Source organism: Hetaerina americana, unplaced genomic scaffold (assembly GCF_022747635.1).
Source record: "Hetaerina americana unplaced genomic scaffold, ioHetAmer1.1.p SCAF_1, whole genome shotgun sequence".
In the NCBI taxonomy this organism is placed as follows: Eukaryota; Metazoa; Arthropoda; class Insecta; order Odonata; family Calopterygidae; genus Hetaerina; species Hetaerina americana.
In genome coordinates, this window is record NW_027286069.1 from 118,209,078 (window position 1) to 118,228,886 (window position 19,809).

At 36.8% G+C, this 19,809-nt stretch overlaps 2 protein-coding genes across 2 annotated transcripts in view; one reads left to right on the plus strand and one right to left on the minus strand.

Annotated features, from left to right (window-relative positions):
- The window catches only part of LOC139696334 (putative sodium-coupled neutral amino acid transporter 10), a 30,925-nt gene extending 20,715 nt beyond the window's left edge, over positions 1 to 10,210 (minus strand). The window contains exons 1-5 of the mRNA XM_071595093.1: positions 9,835 to 10,210; positions 9,625 to 9,742; positions 9,361 to 9,534; positions 5,198 to 5,304; positions 926 to 1,047 (exon numbers count right to left, since the gene is read on the minus strand). Of these exons, the coding sequence (XP_071451194.1) occupies positions 926 to 1,047; positions 5,198 to 5,304; positions 9,361 to 9,534; positions 9,625 to 9,742; positions 9,835 to 9,915 (602 nt within the window). The 5' untranslated portion in view covers positions 9,916 to 10,210. The remainder of the gene's footprint in view (positions 1 to 925; positions 1,048 to 5,197; positions 5,305 to 9,360; positions 9,535 to 9,624; positions 9,743 to 9,834) is intronic.
- A 252-nt stretch (positions 10,211 to 10,462) lies between these two features.
- Ntan1 (N-terminal amidohydrolase 1) overlaps positions 10,463 to 19,809 on the plus strand; it is a 37,378-nt gene continuing 28,031 nt past the window's right edge. Inside the window, exons 1-2 of the mRNA XM_071594704.1 lie at positions 10,463 to 10,555; positions 15,318 to 15,407. The gene's annotated coding sequence lies outside the window, so the exon portion shown is untranslated. The remainder of the gene's footprint in view (positions 10,556 to 15,317; positions 15,408 to 19,809) is intronic.

Consider the following 19,809-nt stretch of genomic DNA (forward strand, 5'->3'; position numbering starts at 1 on the left):
GCAGTGAGCTCCACTCCTCTAAACTCCTATTTAAAAATCAATTGTATCCCTACATTCTTTCCGAATGACCTCATTCATGTTCTGTTCATCTGTTTTTAAGTTTCCCTTTCAATCCCTCGTCCCTCTCCGCGGGGGCAAATTCCTGCTACCTGCAACGTTGGGTCGCATTCCCGGCCCTTTAGAGACTCTTTGGGGGTAGAGTGTTTCGTGGTGCATTTTCATGTGGTAGTGATGTTTCAATTTCTTGCTCGTTGTGTCCTGGCTTCCGTGTTGTAGGATGGCTTTCGTGCTGCATCATGGGGTGCAGTTTTTTAGTTGTTTTGTGGTATATGTGTTTGCATGAGTATTGGATGAAGGGATTTTTGCATGAGTGTGTGCGCTGCTGTGGGTGTAATTTTCCGTGTTGTTTTTTTGCATGTGGTATTTTTCCTTTTTACGGTTGGTGACCTAACACCCCCCCGCCACATGCCCTTGCGGCGGCTTGCGGGGTATTATGTAGATGTATATGTATTCGTAATTTGTCTGGGAATTCCATGCTATGTCTATTGTCCTTCCTGCCTCAATAGCCACGTTTTATAATTCTTCCCACAATACCTAGCCAAGCTCTCTCTTCCGTATAGGTACAGTACACTCACACCAGATGCAGTTTTGTCTTTCTCATCTCTAGGGGCTCCCAGCCTAACTTATTTACCATGGTCACTTTTCTTTTGAAATTCCCCGTAGCGAATGTAGCCGTTAATTGTAATACTTTTTCAATTTTCTTTAGATGTCCAACAAGAGAGGATTCTAAACTGAAGACCCATATTATATGATTTGCCAGACAAATGCTTAATAAGTGCACCCTTTTGTTTCCTGACCACTCTTACCCAATGTCCTCAAGACAAAGTGCAATGCTTCAAATGCCCTAGTCGAGATATACACTCACGTTTGACAGGAAAGAGCCATCGCAAAAATTGGAATGCATTGTAAAATGCCAGCCGGTCGCCAGAGATTCACGTACTGCAGCCAATCACCAGCCAGGAGGTGAGTTGTTGCCTCGCCCACAATCTGAAAGAAACACATATTTGATACTAATTCTTGACTTAATTGAAATATAATATAGGCAACTAAAACATATAATTCAAAGATATGTGATTTTCTCACTTTTGTAAAACCAAGTAATCAGGACTTTGTATAATACATCCCACAGCAGTTTTCCTATTCCATAGCATCTTTGAGTAGTTCGATCCTTTCCCAAATAGTCAATGAATATTATTCATTGGGAATCCCAAAAATCAATCAACAAAACCTTCTCTACTGAAGGAACGGTCTTTGCCTTCTTTGGTCCTGATGCCCTACTGCCAACCTGTTGCTTACATTATATTTTGGTTTCAGACATTTAGCGGGGCATCCATTTTTTGCCCATGATGATGAAACAATGACTTAAGTCCAGTGGATTTTTGTGGAAACAGCGGCAAGCCAGCCTTTGGACATGTCACACAATTTCCTTTTTGGTTAACCGTGAGAAATTAGAAGACCCATCTTGTGAATAGTGTTCTTATGTCCTAATATCGTGGCCAAGTATTATATGCCAGTTCACTCCAGATGCCAACAGCATTAGTAATCTCAAACGCTTTCACTTTTCTACCACCCAATACTGTATCATGGATTCTATAAATGATTTACGGAGTGACCACATCATGGCATCCAGTTCATTCTGCATCTTTAGTGTTCATATGACCACTCCAAAAATTTGGAGACTACTAATAAACCATTCTAATCAAATTTGTAGATTCACCATAAAGTACATCAAGTTTCTCTTTGAGTCTCCTCTAGTGATTTGTCTTCCATAAAATGTTTGACCAACACAGGAATGTTCTTTTATTCTTTTCATGTAATCACCCTGCTTACTCAAACAAATACAAAACATAGGATAATAGAATGACCTGGTCAGAACTTGGTGTGTGGTCCTTCAAGAGATACTAATAACTGAAAATAAATTCAACAACCACCAGGGCCATGTCTCTGACTTTGCATATAACTTTTAAACTAGCCTTCTGTTTTTAATTGAGGCTCTACCTAAAATTGAAAAATAAAAAATGGAAATAGAAAACATGATCTAAAATAGTGTTTTCCATCACTTTAAAGCATCTGAAATTCATTCCAGTTTAGTACAGCATGCTGGGCTAAATTTACAGTTTTCTGGGACAGAGTGCACTTTCCTCAGAGGATAATTGAATTACTGCATATGATTATGTAACCTGGGGAACTTAATCCCCAAAATGCTCACGTAAGCAACAGGTTGTGCATGCAATACAACCATGTAATCAGCTTTCTTTTCCCTCAATACTAATAATAATATTTATTGGTCCCAGGACTTTACAAAGTAATATAGGACAAGTCATAGCACAAACAATCAGCTGTTTCAGTGTTCCGAAAACCTCAGAAACTCTTCCACACTAAAATAGCATTTATTTATCAGATAATACTGGAAAAATGTCTTAAATGTACCCCTTGCAGGAGAGATAATAATAACTACCATAATTATTGAACAATCTCTATCTATATGTATAATACCAATTATATGTAATTATATGTATAATACCAAATAATACCAATATCCTGAATTTTTTAAGGAGAGACCTGAAAATCTCTCCGGACTTTAATTTTCAAATAAAATAGGAAATCACCCAATTAACACATCTTGTGCTCCTGTGCCATTGAAATTATTATATTGGAGGTAGCGAATGCACCATTTTTTCTAAAACTTCCCAGTTTTTCCCAGCTCCTGAATTCCCAGGATATTGCTTCTCAGTTGCTACACACCCTAAGATTGAATCATCTTTTCACAAAAAATAAAAACAATGCACAAGTAATAGAATTGTATACAAAAGGTGATATACTATAAAAGGTGATCTTGACTGATACAAGAAAAATTTGAAAAGTTAAAGGTAAGGATTCTGGTCTAATGCACATACACAATAGAGCATATGGGCAGATTAAATTGCGTAAGGTTGCTAGGAGTTTGCCAGAACAAACTGAAGAGCAGGAATGCATCCCTCACATATCATTCTCTTCTCATTCGCCCATTTACACTCAAGTCCTTCCTAATTCAAAGAGCCATCCTTGGCAGTGCCTCTCCCTCATACTATTTGGCACAGTTGCTCTGAATCGCCTTATTTCCACAAATTTTCACTTGCCTCTCTTCCTCCCGTTCCCGCTGAACCAATATTGACTGGTCCACTATTTATTTGTTAAAGAAGACTGGAACTTATGCATCCAAGTGCAGAATATTACATGAAGTCTGACATGGTCTTGTGATTGTGGTGCATGGGAATGTCCAATAATATCTCAAGTGTGAGGAGTTTCAGACACCAGAGGCACTTAACCATTAATCATGCATGGTACAGCATTTGGTACCCGACACAAAAATTAATATTTTCTTTCAATATTAACAAAGAGACCATTCAAAGGAAAAGAGTTTTAATATTAACTTGTAGATCCACATCACACGAATCAAAAATAACATTGTAAATTTTTTACTAAAAAGAAAGACTCGTACTTTTCCACAGATTTTATTATACGGTACAACGCGTTTCCGCACACCACTTTTCTCACAAACACGCAGCCCTCCACTCCATGATCCACCGCCTCCTACACATCCCCCTTTCCCCCAAAAACTTCAAAATTGAACTCGTGAATATCACTAATATAGCTACCAACAATGGATTCAACCCCAAACTAGTTGACACATTACTACGGAAAAAACAAAAAGCAATGGCCATAAAAAGCATTTTCGTATCACAGCCCGCAGTATCTAAGGATCTTAAGTGGTGCTCGATCCCATTTCTGGGAGATTTTTCATATAGGATTTCCAACTGCCTACCCACCTCACTCAAAGCAGCCTTCTACCCACCCATAACCCTCTCCAAACTTCTAGCCAATGGAAAAGACACCCAGGATAGCCTTCTCAAATCAGGCATTTATAAACTGAAATGCGAGGATTGCAACATCGTTCATGTCGGTCAGAATCAAGGTCAGGAATATCAAGTTACGAGTCAAGGAACACGCTAGGTGTCACAAAAATCAGAATAACAACTCTCTCTTCGCCAAGCATTTACTAGAATTCGACCACAGCAGTGACTTTGTCCCAGAGATATTACACACACTCCCAAAGGGATTAAAAATGGACGCTCTCGAGCAATTAGAGATTAGAAGGCACTTGGTAAACCCCAACACGACACTTTGTAATGAGCAATTATTCCCATACCCCTCCCCACTCCTCTCCGAGAAATTAGCCTGGAAATGGTCAAAACAATCCATCAACGCACCTGCGAGCCCCCACCCCTCTCAAATCCTTCCAACCCTCCCCGCCCCCACTCTGTCCTGAGGGTATATATTCTTGCTCTGTCTGTTTTGCAAATTTGTACCTGATGATGCCGCAAGTCGGTGAAACGCGTTGTACCATATAATAAAATCTGTGGAAAAGTACGAGTCTTTCTTTTTAGTATGGATATTAAATACTTCCACCAAGTGAAGCCTGAAACAATAGAATATATTGTAAATTTTAATATCATCTGCAAACAACAGACAATTCACAAAGTTAAAAACTGTGTGCACATCATTACAGACTGAAATTTGTGTCTACGGCATAACTTCATAGAATATCCCCAACATATTGAAATAAAGGAAGTAACTTTGTCATTATACACACACTTCACTTAGAAGACGACCTAGAATTCAACGTAGGACATGACCTGATGATGAGGTCCTATGCCGAAACCTAGTAAAGTGTATGTAGAATTAAAATCTTAATTTTTTCATTTCAAATCCTCAGTATTAAGAATGACAAAGATCCAAAGTGAGGCACAAGTATCTGAGAGTTCATTGTACATGAGGGTGCCACGAACTCTCCACAAAGGGGAGATTTGACCTTGATACATAATATCCTGTTGTTAAGAAAAATGGCCAACGATTGAATGACATTCCCCATCAATCACACAAATTAAAAAAAAAACTTGTTTCTCTTTTCCATTTTTGCAGAATAATTTTGAATGAATTGAGTAATTCCAGACTTCACCTGATTTTTTCAACCTAGTGGCCAACCCGATGAATACACTGTTGATTGATCGCCAATAAGCTGATAACTCATAAATTTACCGAGCAACACTACGGAGTAATAAACATGACCAAAAAAATGTAAATATCATTTACTCACTTTGAGCACAAGGAAGAAATAAAATAAAATGGTCGCTGTACACAAGCTGCTCAAGCTATCCACATTTCGAAGAAGTCCCAAGGGTAAAACAACCAGCAAAGCCAAACCTGATCAGGAGAAAAGTTTACAATGCACTTAGAAAATCACCATAAAACTTAATTTTTTCGGCATCATAAGGCTTTCCACATGGTGGAAATACACAGGAAATTAACAAATTTTATGTTTTATTGAGTTCCTTGAACTTAGGATAAGCACCATTCGATCAAAAGCAACATTTTTCTATTTACTGAATTGTTTCCGCACATTAGCTTTGAATGAGGTGCTCGTAAGCAGGGTTTTCATTTATCTTATAGTCCCACCACATATTATCTGTAATTCTCAAGCAGAGTTTCAGAGTGCTTAATTGCTTGCAAAATGAGTATTTCCTTCTCTATTGGAATATTTTTTTTCAATTACTTCCAGGTGAATGAATGAAATGACTTCAATAGCCGTAAACAGTTTACCTTTCAAAACAAAGCACAAATGAGGTTAGTTGGTTAACGCCACAAGTCAGAGGATGTGGTAAAGGGTAAAAAAGGGATGGAATGAGAAAGGTGCATACTTATATGCATATTTTGACCACAAAGTAGCCCTCTTCAGCGTACTGAAGGTGAATCATCACCACAACACAAGTTGAAGTGAGGGCTAATAATAATAATACACTTTATTCATCTTATAATCATATTCGCATACGGTAGATGTCGTCATTTAGGAACATACAGTTGTTCATAGATAATATAGTATGGAGCACAATATACAATCACATAAAATACTTATTTGAAAATATTTGCATACATACACCTAGTATTCTACTCACGCTAGACCTTATAATTTTAGGCTAGTAAAGTCGAGCTCATAATACTCCTCTATTGAGTATAAAGGATTGGAGGTAAGCCAATCACGCAGCACCCTGCGGAACACTACATTTCACGATGACTTTACAGATTTTGGAAGCATATTAAACAATTTGATACGTAGACCTTCAACTTTGTAAGTCCTATCAAGCCTACAGTATGGAAAATCCATATTAGACTTGGCTCTGGTGTTATGGCTGTGAACGTCAGCCCTAGTGGAGTACATACTCGTATTTTCTTTTACATGAACTAATGAATAGAATATATATAAATTGTAGAGTCATAATTTTTAAATTTAAAAAGAGAGGTCTACAGTGTTCAAGTGGACAAGAATTAGATAAGGTAGCCTTTTTCTGCATCACAAAGATTAGCTTAATATCAGATGCATGCCCCCAAAGTCTAATGCCATAAGTGATATGTGAGTGAAAGAATGCTAGAAGAGGGCTACCTTGTGGCTGAAATATGTGTTTTCGTGTTCACCTTTCTCGCCCCCTCCCTTTTTTACCCCTACCCCATCCTCTTGACTTGTGGCATTGGCCGACTAACCTCATTTGTGCTTTGTTTTGAAAGGTTAACTGTTTATGGCTATTGGAGTCATTTTATTTATTCAATACTGCAAGCTGTAAGGGCTCAATTCAATCAATACTTCCAGGTGAAATACCGCAGTGCAAGTGCAAATGCATTGTTGTTCCCAGAGTGACCTTGAGACCCAATTTTCAGTTGATGTGGTCCTTCTGCCTCTACCCACCATCATGCCCCTTATTTCATCAGGTTAACATTCATAAAAATTATTATCTTTAGTTTTTATTTTTTTGATTCCCATGGCACACGCCAGCCAGACTAATAAATGAAGCAATATTTCAAATAAATACAGAATAGTTTGGATGAATAAGAGAGAGGGAGCAATTACAGAAATTATATAAATGTATACCCGATTGTGGATGGCGTAACTTGGAGGAACTCCTTCATGGCATGCGAAAGAAAAGCAATCTGCCATTGCACACAAATATTAAAACACTGCCAAATAAACTTTACTCTTACTTATTTACTCGTATTGAACGGTAGGTGTTTTTCTTTCCTATGTCTCAGAAATGATAGTTCACCAAAAGCACAATAACTGGCACAACCATATACACCATACAAATACATGTAATAATGAGAGGTGATGGGTCAATTATATACAGACAAGGATGTGAAGAAGTCAGGAACTGCAAATGAATTTAGAAAAAAAACCCTAAGGAGGAGACTATTTTGCCTCTTATCAGTCAGCTGATTTAATGCTAACTCACAAAATGGTATATTAAACTTACCTTTATGGACAAATGATCCTCAAGTCCTAACTAATCTCCAGTATGAATATGTATTAGAGGAATTGAGGGCATGTAAGGAACATAATATGTAATATTAGACTGCCCATCTGGGAGGCAAGAGACATACTACAAGGAAGGCTGGGTTTCAACGATAACAATGCAGAGTTTTAAAATCAATATCCAATGCTTTAACCATAATACTAATCAAATTTAGCTTTTACCTTTTAACTTGATACCAAAGGCCACAAAAATGTTTATTGCTCAGTTTCAACCCAAAAATTTCATCTTTGGGTGGAACTGCAATATTTTTTGCATATCAAGCATAAATCCATCATCACATTTGGTGATTGAAGATTGTTGGGAGAGAGATGCCTTTCATCATTTCAAGCTTGTTGTCTTTACCTCCAAGTCACTCAATAATTTCTTCCTTCCAGATGCCTCGCACTCAAATACATAATCACTGATTCTTAACGCACTCCTATTTTTGTCCGGTGTGTTGACAGCACATGCCAGTATTCATTTTTTATCTGCAAATTGCCATTCAAATCTCCGACATCAATTCACCCAGTTCTTCTTCCACTGATGAGACTTTTCACAACGAGCCAGTGTTTCTCATTTTGCCATCAATTTTTCATGAAAACTTTCAATCCACTCTTCTTTGATTCTTGAATGGCTTGACTTCATAGCAGAGGGCTTCCTCATCCTCATACCTTGTATTCTCTCCTCCTCCATCCACTCCTTTCAGTGCATCATCATCCATGGTCACCTGGTGCATGCTCTCTTACCCAAGAGTAGCACTTCCACTACTTCTGCCATCAACATTTTTACTATCTGCGGCTGCAGCGATCTTTCCTCATGTTCCTCCTGCTCACACTGTTAACATGACTTCACTCTTTTCCTCATTCCTTCTTCGGTTTGATGCCAACTCCCATCATCTTTTGGTGGTCTCCTGAATACATTTCTTAATTCACAGCCATAGGTTTGTTTGTTTTACATTTGCATTCTATGCTCAATCCTCTAGCTCACTTTATTCCGTAGATCAATAGTATGTCTATCCCCAACCTTCCTACATATCACTACCTTTTCCAGCTTCCCAATCAATTTAAATAATCTCACAGTCCATGTCCCTAACCAGCATTCTATCCCTGTTATCTGAACAGGGAGATTCAATGGCTCTAATTTTCCCAAGGAATATGATACCAGAAAGAATATCATGAAGGATGCCACATGGATACAGTGACAAGTATCATATCTGTGAATTCAAGGCTGAATCTTCTGGAGAGACTAAAGCCATATTACTTTCCAAGCCATAATGTACTACTGCGGCTGATTTTGAGAACTTGACTCTCACACACAGTTACAGTAGTTTATGTCAAATTGATCCTCTTGATCAGAGTCAGAAGTGCATTCCGATGAAACTTGTAACCCTTACCTGCGATGTGAAATAGTTTGCTATTGAGAGTCATTTTTTTCTCATTTTCTTTTTCAAGAAGAATCAGAAACAGATGCATTCAACAGGTAAATATTTTGTCATCACCAGGGTTCAAACTAAGGATCTTCAAACCCATAGTTTAGGACCTCATTATCATAAACATAGGATGAAAATATCATGTAACATATTTTAAAGTAATCACAAATGCATCCACATCTGTTGTTTCAGTTCAACTCATTTCTTATTATATGAAGGCACACTTGTGAACAGCATTCATACCATAACTTTCACTGAAATTCTATTCACAATTAATTTATATGCTTTTCTTCCTGAAACGAATTACCCTTTAATCTATGCCAAATATATTTATCGTCGTTTCTTTAAGAGTGGAATACCAGAACTGAAGGTTTACAGCAATTATCACACTTAAAGAAGCCCATACTTTTCATTCTTTATGGTATCTAGAATGGGCCGACTTCCTTCTCCCGAAGAAATGTCACAAGGGGAAAAATATTGCCAAATCATTACCTATGAGAACACTAGAGCGTATGGACGGTGACTTGTTAATTCCAAGAACTTCGGATATAATGGCAGGTCCGAGATCACCCATTACGACGAAGAATGCAATACAGGTTCCAAAGAGAAATCCAATGATACACAGTTCCACCATTAGTTTCCCTTTGGGGCCAAATGCGTGGAATGCTGAAAATAAAGGGTCGTCAATGAATTAAATCGAAACTACATCATAAATTTAACAGCAGTATTTCTTTCATTTACAGCTTAAATAAATACCTAAGAATTCATAGTTTCTCCTCCTGGCAGCAGCTGCTGCTTTAAGCAAAAAATGGCAGGCAAGTCGTGTCATAATACTACTCAGCAATAAAACTAATATTGATAGAATGATGCCACACTGCAATTGAAAAATGTGAGGAATTACAATTTTGTTATCGTGCAAAAGCGATTGATTGAAAATTTTCAGATGCATGTCAGTCAATGTATTACCTGTTTGAAACAAAATGGCATTGCTAACACACTAACTCCAATAATACTATTGGCTAGTGTCATTATATGCCCTATACCCATTTTGAAATGCAGTTTCCTGTTGGCGTTATAAACAAAAAGAGCCGACCCTCGATACCTTCCTACATGTCGCACTGATTTTTTGACTGACGTTTCCACACCATATCCATAAAAACACCTCTCAAAATGACTGGCTACATTAGGAACAAATAAACGACTAAGAATAATTTAACCCGGTTTCGTTGTTGGTGCACGCGTTAACCGCCACCTCATCTGTTTCTGATAATTCAAGGAAAAAAATGAAACCGGAAAAACAGCTGTTATAATAACACAGCACACAAGTTGGCGTACTACATAATGCAAGTTGGCTTCAACTTTCATGAACGGAATGCCTATGGCCAATTTCGTGATTACACCTGTTGGATAGGAAATAGATTTTTCTCCCACGTCGATCCTTCTGAAAAGCTCTTTCTCTGCCAAAAAGAAACCTGCTTCGGCATAATTATTGCAACATTGCTTTAAGGTATTAAGTTAGTTATACTTTTTAGATGTTTATTTACTTCTTGACTAATGTTGTTAGTCGCCATAGTGCACAACAGAGCTTTGTGACCTCTGTCGGTGGACGGAGGTGGATAAGTTCGAAGTACGGGATACGTAATGATATTTCTATTGTTATTATTCGAAAGGAATATGTCATTCTGCGGTAAGTTTGATTTTTCACAATAGGGTTTTTTTTAATGTTAGCTCTTTATTTAAGGGTCACATAGTTCGCATTATTTCTTCGAAACTCGCTTAATCCTGAGAAAATAGAAGTCTGTTATGGTAAATGATACGTGAATGTGATAAAAGGACGGTATATATGTATATTTATTTATTTGTGAATGTGATACAAGTTGTAGTAATTCTTGTGTCCTATCAACAGTGAAGGTCAAGCATCCTAATTTGAATAATTAGGCACCACTCTTAAAAGAGGAATGTTTTCCTAGATGAACAATAAAAAATAGCTGAGTGTATAAAGAAAATCTGAAACTAGATAAGATTAATTTTGGCGTACAGTTTAAGATAAATTTGTAGGTTTCTGCCAATACAATGGATACAATTACTTAATATGGAATATTATTTAGGTTTTAGTCTTCCATTCCCACAAGAAGTGTGGTTACCCTTCGTTTCATATTTTATTTTACTTTTATTTCTCAGCTGAAGTATTCCTTAAGTTAAGGTGCTGATGGGTTGGTTCAACAGAGTGATTTATTGCAGTATAGGATAGATTCTTCGGTGTATTCCCCTCCAAACCGTCCCGAAATTATCAGCAAGTGATTGGCGTTAGAAGAGAAATTACTAAATTCTTGTTGTCAGATTAATAGAATTTATTCTGCTTCATGAATAATCGTTCAACTATTAAATATACGGTTGAAAGTTTTCCTATTTAGCTGCAAAAAGTGAAAGCAATTATTTTTTTTTAATGCCATGATTATGTATGGTTATGAATTAGAAGATTTATGACTTTTCGTAGTTTAGTCTTGAAGGAAGAACGAGCAATACTTTAAAATCGGTCACATTTTTTCTACATATTTAAAATTAATGACGCTTCCAACGAATGTAAAGCTATGGGGTATGGTGTTTAGTAGGCGAAAAGATTTCCATTTGTCATCGGATAACGCAGCAAGTAATTGAATGAACATTCCCTACTGCATAATTCTAATGTACCTTTTTTGCCCCAATGTATCTCACTCTCGACGAAAAAATGCTTAAGTGTCAAACAACTACCATTAGAATCACAAAAATATTTGTTTTAATGTGTTTCAGTTTAATTTTTCCATTTACCTAATGTAAATAGACTTGAATGTTAAAGGTGTAAGAAGGGAATGGAATTTTTTTGTGTATTGTTCTTTTACATATTTAGCAGCCTCCACATGTGGATTGGCTATTCGAGCAGCTGGTTAAGATGCCGAGCCGAGAAGGTCCATTGAGATAGCTAATAAATGTAGTACATAAGACCGGTGGTATTCCCCTGGATAGAGCAATGAAGTTAGTGGCTAGAGGTTCCAGTTTTGTTTATGGGTGATGTCCCCGGGCATCCTCAGCTTTGTCCAAGTTGTATGGACTTGGGGGTATCAGTTCTTCCTGTAGAACTAGAAGCAAAGTCAGGAAAGTAACCCCTCCCTGCATTCGGAAGTGTGACTTACCGATACCAGATCAGGACTCAAGTCTTTGGTGTGCTGTACACACACCTATCAAAAATCCAATCCTTGGTTTTAGTACAATGTATTGTTGCCAGTGAAAACAGATTTCAAGAAACAGGTCTTAACATGATTGACACTAAATGTAAAAAATGTTTTCTTTTGGCTTTTTCTTTCAAATACTTATCTATTTATATATACTTATATTTATTATACTAATCTTATCATTTTTCTCATATATTATTGTAATCAGTAATTAAATAATGTGGGTATGAAAATGCCACTGAAGTGCCATTTATTCGGTAACAATTCTTTACACCTATTAAATTATCAAAATAAATCATAAAATATAATGCCAATTTTCTTAATCTGGGAACCTCTGTCACAAAATGCCATCCAGAAATTGAAGGGACTTTTAAATATGAATGGGGCCTTTGGATAAGTTGAATGTGGAGAAAATATTAAGAAGTATGACTTGATCATGTTTTTGTGAATACCATTCAATTTTCTTTATTTTATTCCGCTTTGACCCGCAAAGAAGGCTGAAATATGATCACGCGTATCATATTATCCAATCCCCCTTTTTAAAATATTTTATTAGTCCACCAGATACACTTCTATGTATATTTCTAATTAGATGGTCTGTACGCTGGATACATGTGCGTATGCGTGGCAAACTGATCTCCATGTACATATGTATCGGTATTCAACCAGGGGCCTCTTTCTCAGAGCTACAAGTATATTCACAATTCCTCTGGAAACAGTCCTCAAAATAATATGAAACTTTAAGATGCTCTCAAAGTGTGCATTGGAGGCTGTAAAAAGTGTTGCACTGGTTATTAGTATCAGCAGACTGGGTGTGCAAATTACTAGCCTTTGTAAACTGTCTTGTGGGTTTGAGAATTGGTCCCAGGTTATTTTTGGATTGTTGAGGAGAGAGGTAACCAGCCACTAAGAGCAATGCCACATGGAATTCATGCATTCTGTTGAGGTGCTTCTCTTTCCCTTTGCTGCCGGTGTCCCCCCTAGAAAGTTCTTATTAGTAGGAAATGACAAACCCCGGGCAAAACCGAATATCTAAAGGAATCAACTAGACTTGAACCTGGGACTCTCTGGTTTGTGATTGAAAGTATAACATACTAGTCTGTGACGCCCCATCCTTCTTTTACCAAAAGTGACGTTGATATTTCTTCCCTGACCAAACATATTTTGGTACTTATGAGCTGCAAGACTCTTGCACAAGCAGGTGTATTAAGGTCTCCAAATTCATTTCTCAATAATGCTGATGTTCTGACATCACAACTTAGGTAATTCCCTATTCCTGTTTTCAAAAATATTGGCCTTCATTGAGGTTGTGTCTTCAAAACTTAATCTTTGCCGAGGAACAACAATTCCAAGTCCGTATCGAGTACCTTCTGCTCTCCTGTTTTGTGAAAAATCATTCTGCTCTAAATTATATGTTATTGAGCCATACTCATTTGCATGACTAGGGATTTTTAAATACATGTTTATTCTAAATGGGCACCCAATAATAAATTGATTACTTAATTTAGTCACTTATGCATTCACCATCATTGAGAAATAATTCCATCCCAAATGCACATTTCCACACAAAGCATGCATTGGCATAGGGTAATATTTGAATGGCATTAGTTACTTTCTTGTCTGTATAGCTTAGTGGATAGAGTATTCAACTGCCTTTATTACCCCTGGGTCTAAGTTTAGTCATGCTTTAGAGACTCCTGGTTACAACAAGTTGGTGGGAAAATTAAAAATTTATTAATTCCGAAATCATCCAACTTGGTTTTGGACCAAAATGGTCGAAGTACCTCCTACTCTACAATGAAGCCCTTCTTCATCTCTGTATGCTTTCTTCCTCCATTCATCCCGTCCTAAATCCCTATTATATTCCTCCCCTTTCCTCGTTTGTCTAACATTCTCCCCTCTATCACAGTCTTCACCATATCACTGTGGCTCAATATGCTCTTCATCCATTTGTCCTGTCTTCTTATGATTTCTCCCAACAATCCTCTCTCCTCCATCACCATACCAAGTACCTCCTGAATTGTTTTCCTTACGGTCCATTTCCTCTAATTGATAGGGTTTTCAATGGTTTTTCAACCCCCCCCCCCCTTTTCCCTCGTGGGTGTTTTCCTGTGTGGGTTTTTACTAGGTGAGCTATGCCATGCTCCCTATAGCTTCTCCCACAAACCTCATTCTTTGCTTAGACTTTCCTTGTGTAATTGTGCTCTTTCTTCACCGTCATCTACTTTGGGTATATGTGTAGGTGTATCCGTAATTTATATATGTAAGTATATATGGATGTATGTATATATTTTTTCCCTTTCTTTTCGATGTGCAAATCTTTGTATAATGAATTTGTGTCTGTCTATATGTATTAATGTGTATATATGCATGTAATTATAAATTTTATACCTAATATAACATATATATATATATATATATATATAAAACAATGTTAAGTTACATGGAGGAAGGGACCATTAGGCCTCAATTTTGCCCAAATAAAGACATATAGCCTCCAATCAACGTCTATCATTCTGCTTCAATGAGCATGTTTCCGCACCGTACATAACTATGCTCCATATGGAAGTTTTGACAAGCCTGTTCTTAACATTCTTCCTCAACATCCCTGTCATGAACTCGCTCCTCTTCGTGAAAGCTTCTTTGCATGGTGAAATTGTTCTCCTTACAATGAAGAAGACCGAAACAGTTAGAATAGGAAATTGAAAAATTAGGACAATGTGGGGACAGGAAAATTAGAGAATATGTAGCGAGAGATAAAACTAGATGTGTTGATTGTGGAATCTGTTGAAATGTGGGTGTGAAGGAGGTGACATAGCTGGAAAGGAGAACAAGCAATGAAAGGCTGGGCATTGCAAAGGAGGAGAGAACCATATTGTTTCCTTTTGAATTGGATTTTGTTAGTGTTCCATGCATTTTCCCCTTCTTTCTTCTCAATTACGAGCCCAGCATAAATCTTTTTGCTAATTGAACTGCAGCTGAAGTTAGTATTATTGTAGTTAATTGCAGCAATGAGTTTCTTAGATAGACCAAGAGAAGGCAAACTGTCTATGGTAAATCTTGAATGAGGTCACATGGAATGCTTGTATTTTATGTATGACTGAAAAATTAGTATTAAGGATTTGAATTTCAAATTTGTTGTTTGATGGTGTATTTCTCTTCTTGTTTTTTATCACCTTCGTATCAATTTAGTTGTAATGTTGTGAGCAATATTAATGATATATTTTTTGCGCGTAGCAGGTGCGTGGTCAGCATGTTTGGTGGTTGGTGGTGGTGGACACTAGGCAGCTGGTCATCATCTGTCAACAGTGGTGGTTTCTTTTATTGTTAGTAAGTTCATTTTTCTTCATTTATATGCATTCAATTTGCATGAAAATAATATTTATCCACGTTAAGTGAATGCAAAAGGATTCCATCAAAACTTAAAATCTGCTCAATTCATGAATTTTCCTCTGCTGTGGTGGATAATAAAATTACTCTCATTACCCAGAGAGTAATTAATACTGAGTATGGCAGCTTCTTTTTGAAGTCATACTAATTCCTGGTTTTTTTGGACTGTTAAAATTTTCTATCCTCCTAGAATACACTTTTTATTTCCGCATTAAATATGTATTCGAAAGGGCTAAGTTTCAATGGGCAGCATCAACAGGAGGTGACCTGAAGATGACGCTATGTCTTGAAACCCAAAGTGTTTGAATGAATAGTTAATATGGAAATACAAAGTGTATTGTTGGAGTTATGCATTACTTCCACTTAAAACAAAAACTTCCATGGATAATCCTCTGGCCAACATTTTATGACTAATAAGCTGAGCTTCAGGCTCAAATCATTACCAGCAAAAAAGTATGAAAAAGGAGTGGTTATTTTACAAAAAAGCTCAAAATAAGTGAATGATTGGATTCTGATATTTATTTTGCTCTTTGAATATTTAGGGAGATGTGGTAGTCCATTGGGTAGAGTGCTGGGCTATTGGCCATAGGGCCCTGACTTGATCTCATGTGATGCCCCTAGACACCATCAACTTCACCCAAGCTGTATGATTTTTCAGTCACCACATCTTTCTGGGAAAGGAACTGGCCCCCCTTAATACCCTGCTAATGAGTGAATGTCATATGCCGGCAGGCTAATGTTGGGTGAACTCTACCATCACTTATCAAGCTAAATTTCAAGTTGATAACTGTGGATTTTAATGTTTAGATTTCTATGAGTATTCATTATATTTTGTAAAAATAATTTATTTTTTGATTATTGGTGTCACAGTAAATGTGTGACTACTTTAATCACCCATCTAACTAAGCTGACTGATCCAGTTAGTCAGGTCAGTAGCAATAGCATGAAGGCCTGGCATGGTATCAATTTGTGTAGATTATTAAGGAGCTAGTCAGGAGAGTTTTCTGTCCATTGTTAATTTGTTGCTGTTTCTTGGAATCATTCTATAACTATTGGCTGTTGAAAACTAAAACAAATTAACTTTGTAATCATTAGAATAGGGAAATAAATAATGAACGCTTCACTTGCATTTATAAATCTGATCACAATTACCATTGAAATAACATCATAAACCCTACAAAATGTGATAGTTTGATTTGCCTCTGATGTTTTCACTGAGTGAAAGTCAGGTATTTCTTGATTAATGTATATTTTTTTGTGAAATTCTTGACAAACTCTTTCATTTGAGTGATTATAATTAATAAAATGGCAAATTTTAAGGCAGGTGAATTCTCATGGGGTGCCAATTTATGAACAAAGATTTGCTTAAATAATTTGATCCTGACTTGGTAATATGTGTATTTTACTAATCTAAATTGAGACTCCTTTGATAAAGAGCTGTGGGTTTTAGTGAATGAAATTTAGCAATTCAATTTTCCTCAAAAGTAACCATGAATAATAAGTAATCATAAAACAAATTTTGGCGACTGCTTTAACTTTTAATAATTGACATATTGAGTCATTTGAAGACTTTGGATTCAACTGTAGAAGGGAAGAATGTTGTGTTTTAGGTCAATAGCTATGCATTGCTCCGTATTTGATAAAACAATTCTGCTAATTTATGCCAGACTAAGAAATTTATGTATTACAAATGACTTCAGTCATCAGGGCATCAAAGAATTCGTAAGTATTAGTAAATTTATATATTAGTTACATGCAATGCCACAGTTTTGTACAGGGTGTGGCAACATAACTTCCTTTTTCAAAATGTTTCCTAATTTGAAAAAAGAAAGTTACGTTTCCGCACCCTGTACATGAGCAGGCAGTTACCCATTTATCACCATACATATATTTCAGTAGAAATATAAAAAAAGCAAATTTAAATATAATTGAAAACACTGTGATATAAATGAAGCAGATACATCGCATAGTTGATCCAATATAATTATATGTGATCGCAGTGTATAATATTTCAAAAATCACTGTTATAAAATTTTAACCTCGGGGTACACTAATTTAAATGTCTAGTTCATAAGGAAGAATTACACCGAAGGTCCGTTTAGTAGGTAATGGCAGAGTTCACCCAGTACTAAGCCCGACAGCATGTGAAATTCAGACATCAGGGTAGGGGGGCCAGTTCCTTTCCCTGTGCCGGTTATGGTTTCCCAGGGAGATCAATATTTGTCAATAGTATTTAATTTTTTGATTAAACATATTTGTGATAATAGGATTAGTGCTATCCATGCACTAATCCAATTATCATCCCCCCCCCTATTCATTAGCCCTGGGAATTACATATTTTCCTTTAAGGCAAGCGAAATACTACTTACTTTTGCTGTGCAATAAATAAGCCATTAGCCATCTACAATGGATTCTTTTGATCAGTGCCATTTGACAAATATGAATGTGTGTCAGCAATTCTTTTTTAAAATTCATCCTTCACCAGTCATTTGTTTTTTTTTCTCTGGCTATGAGAATGTTTTGGTTTTCTGAGGAAAATATGTTCTGCTGTTCACTTGATCAGATAGTTCTGAGTTCTTGTAAAATTATGAATCCACTTTCATAAAAATTCTAGAAAAATGGAAAATATATACTTTCCTTTCCCAAAAAAAAGGCAAATTAACCGCCTGTAAAATAAAAGTAAAGTCATGTATGCTGCATTCGTTTATATCATGACCATATTCCACATTTTTGATTATTTTTGCTTCATGAGAACATCCAGAGTTTACTGCGGCTAATATCCTTCCCAAAAATAAAGTATCAGTCCGTATCCTCCTCCTGTGTGGGACACTTGGTTCAATACCTTGTTAACTTATATGTATGACGCCAATGGCACATCTATGCCACACCTCCTGGTGTGCTCTGTAGCAAAATACGTCACAAAGAACAGCCACAAGGATTATTATTATTGGCAGTGGGAAGATTGAAAATAAGACCTAAGCTTTATCTCAGTGGTTCATGGAAATAAAAATATTGCTTTGTGTATTAAGGTCATCAGTAAACTTTTTATTTTCAATAATAAGAATAAATATTTTTTAGATGAATAATTATATTAAGAATATTTGTGAGAATCTCACATTGCGTTTTTGTTGCCATCAGAAACCTTCTGCATTGAAACCCTGTTACTGATGCCAGGAGGCAAGTACTCGACTCAGTACGTCGCCATATCATGATTGACGCAAACGCATAGCATCAATTATTTATATATTTTGGAAATAGTGTAAACTGAGTAAAACCTCAAAATTTGTGCTGAAAATGATTGTTCCGTATTGGTAATAGATAGGACTATTTAGAGGAGACTGCTGCGGTCATTGGTGTTTGAAGGGATGGATGGGAAAGGAGGAAGGATGGAGAGAAACCTGGCGTCAGCGTTATCCTACTCTTGTCAGAAGGCACCAAGTGGTCTGCAGTTTAACGTCCCATCCGACAGATGTCGTACTCACTCAAAATGCTCTCCACAAAGCACCTCTAGTAGGGATCAGGATACCACTGGAAAATATCTGCCGACTCCAGGATTTGAACACAGGCCCTGTGGGTGGGAAGCCAGTAGAATTACCACCACACCTTCATGATCCCAACACTCCGTAATAGTTTCAGGAGCAGTGTAATGAGCTATTATTGTGTTTGAAGGAGAGGGGTATGAAGAATGGTTTAGAAGAATAAAATATGGCAGTGGATGTATCTGAATTGTAAGAGGTAACTGCAACAGTTAGCAGCTGTGGCATCCTGGAGGCAACAGTTTGCAGAAACCTGGATAACTGGCAATTCCCATGTGATTAATCTGACAGACATTCAAGGATGTTTGATCATTTATTGTATGTGTTGCCTATTTGCCTCATGAAGCTTACACACTTTATGGTGGTAAAAAAGGTGTCATTCTATGCATTAAAGACAAATGTAATCATTGACGTACAAATAATTATATGAGGAGAAACTAGGGGCAAAACAACTGTAATCAACCTGGAGGTTAATTTCCTTTGCCACCTACAGTATCCCTAAGCATCCAGAAAAACTGGACTTGGTACAATGAAATAACGAGACATGTATGTAGATGTGCCATCTGGGATTCGGCTGTGGTTCTTCCAGTCATTAAGGAATGCTCTATCTACCGGGCCATCTCATAACCGCAGATAAAGAATAAGGATAAGGTTAAATATTTTTTAGTAGCAATGCCAATTCACCAAGGGTTACAGATAATGAGAACTGTTTTGTCCGCAAGCCTGCTGTAATAGGCCAGTATTTGCAAAGAAAAGCAAATTATGAAAGATGCAGTTGAATTATCAGAATAGAGACTGATAGTGGG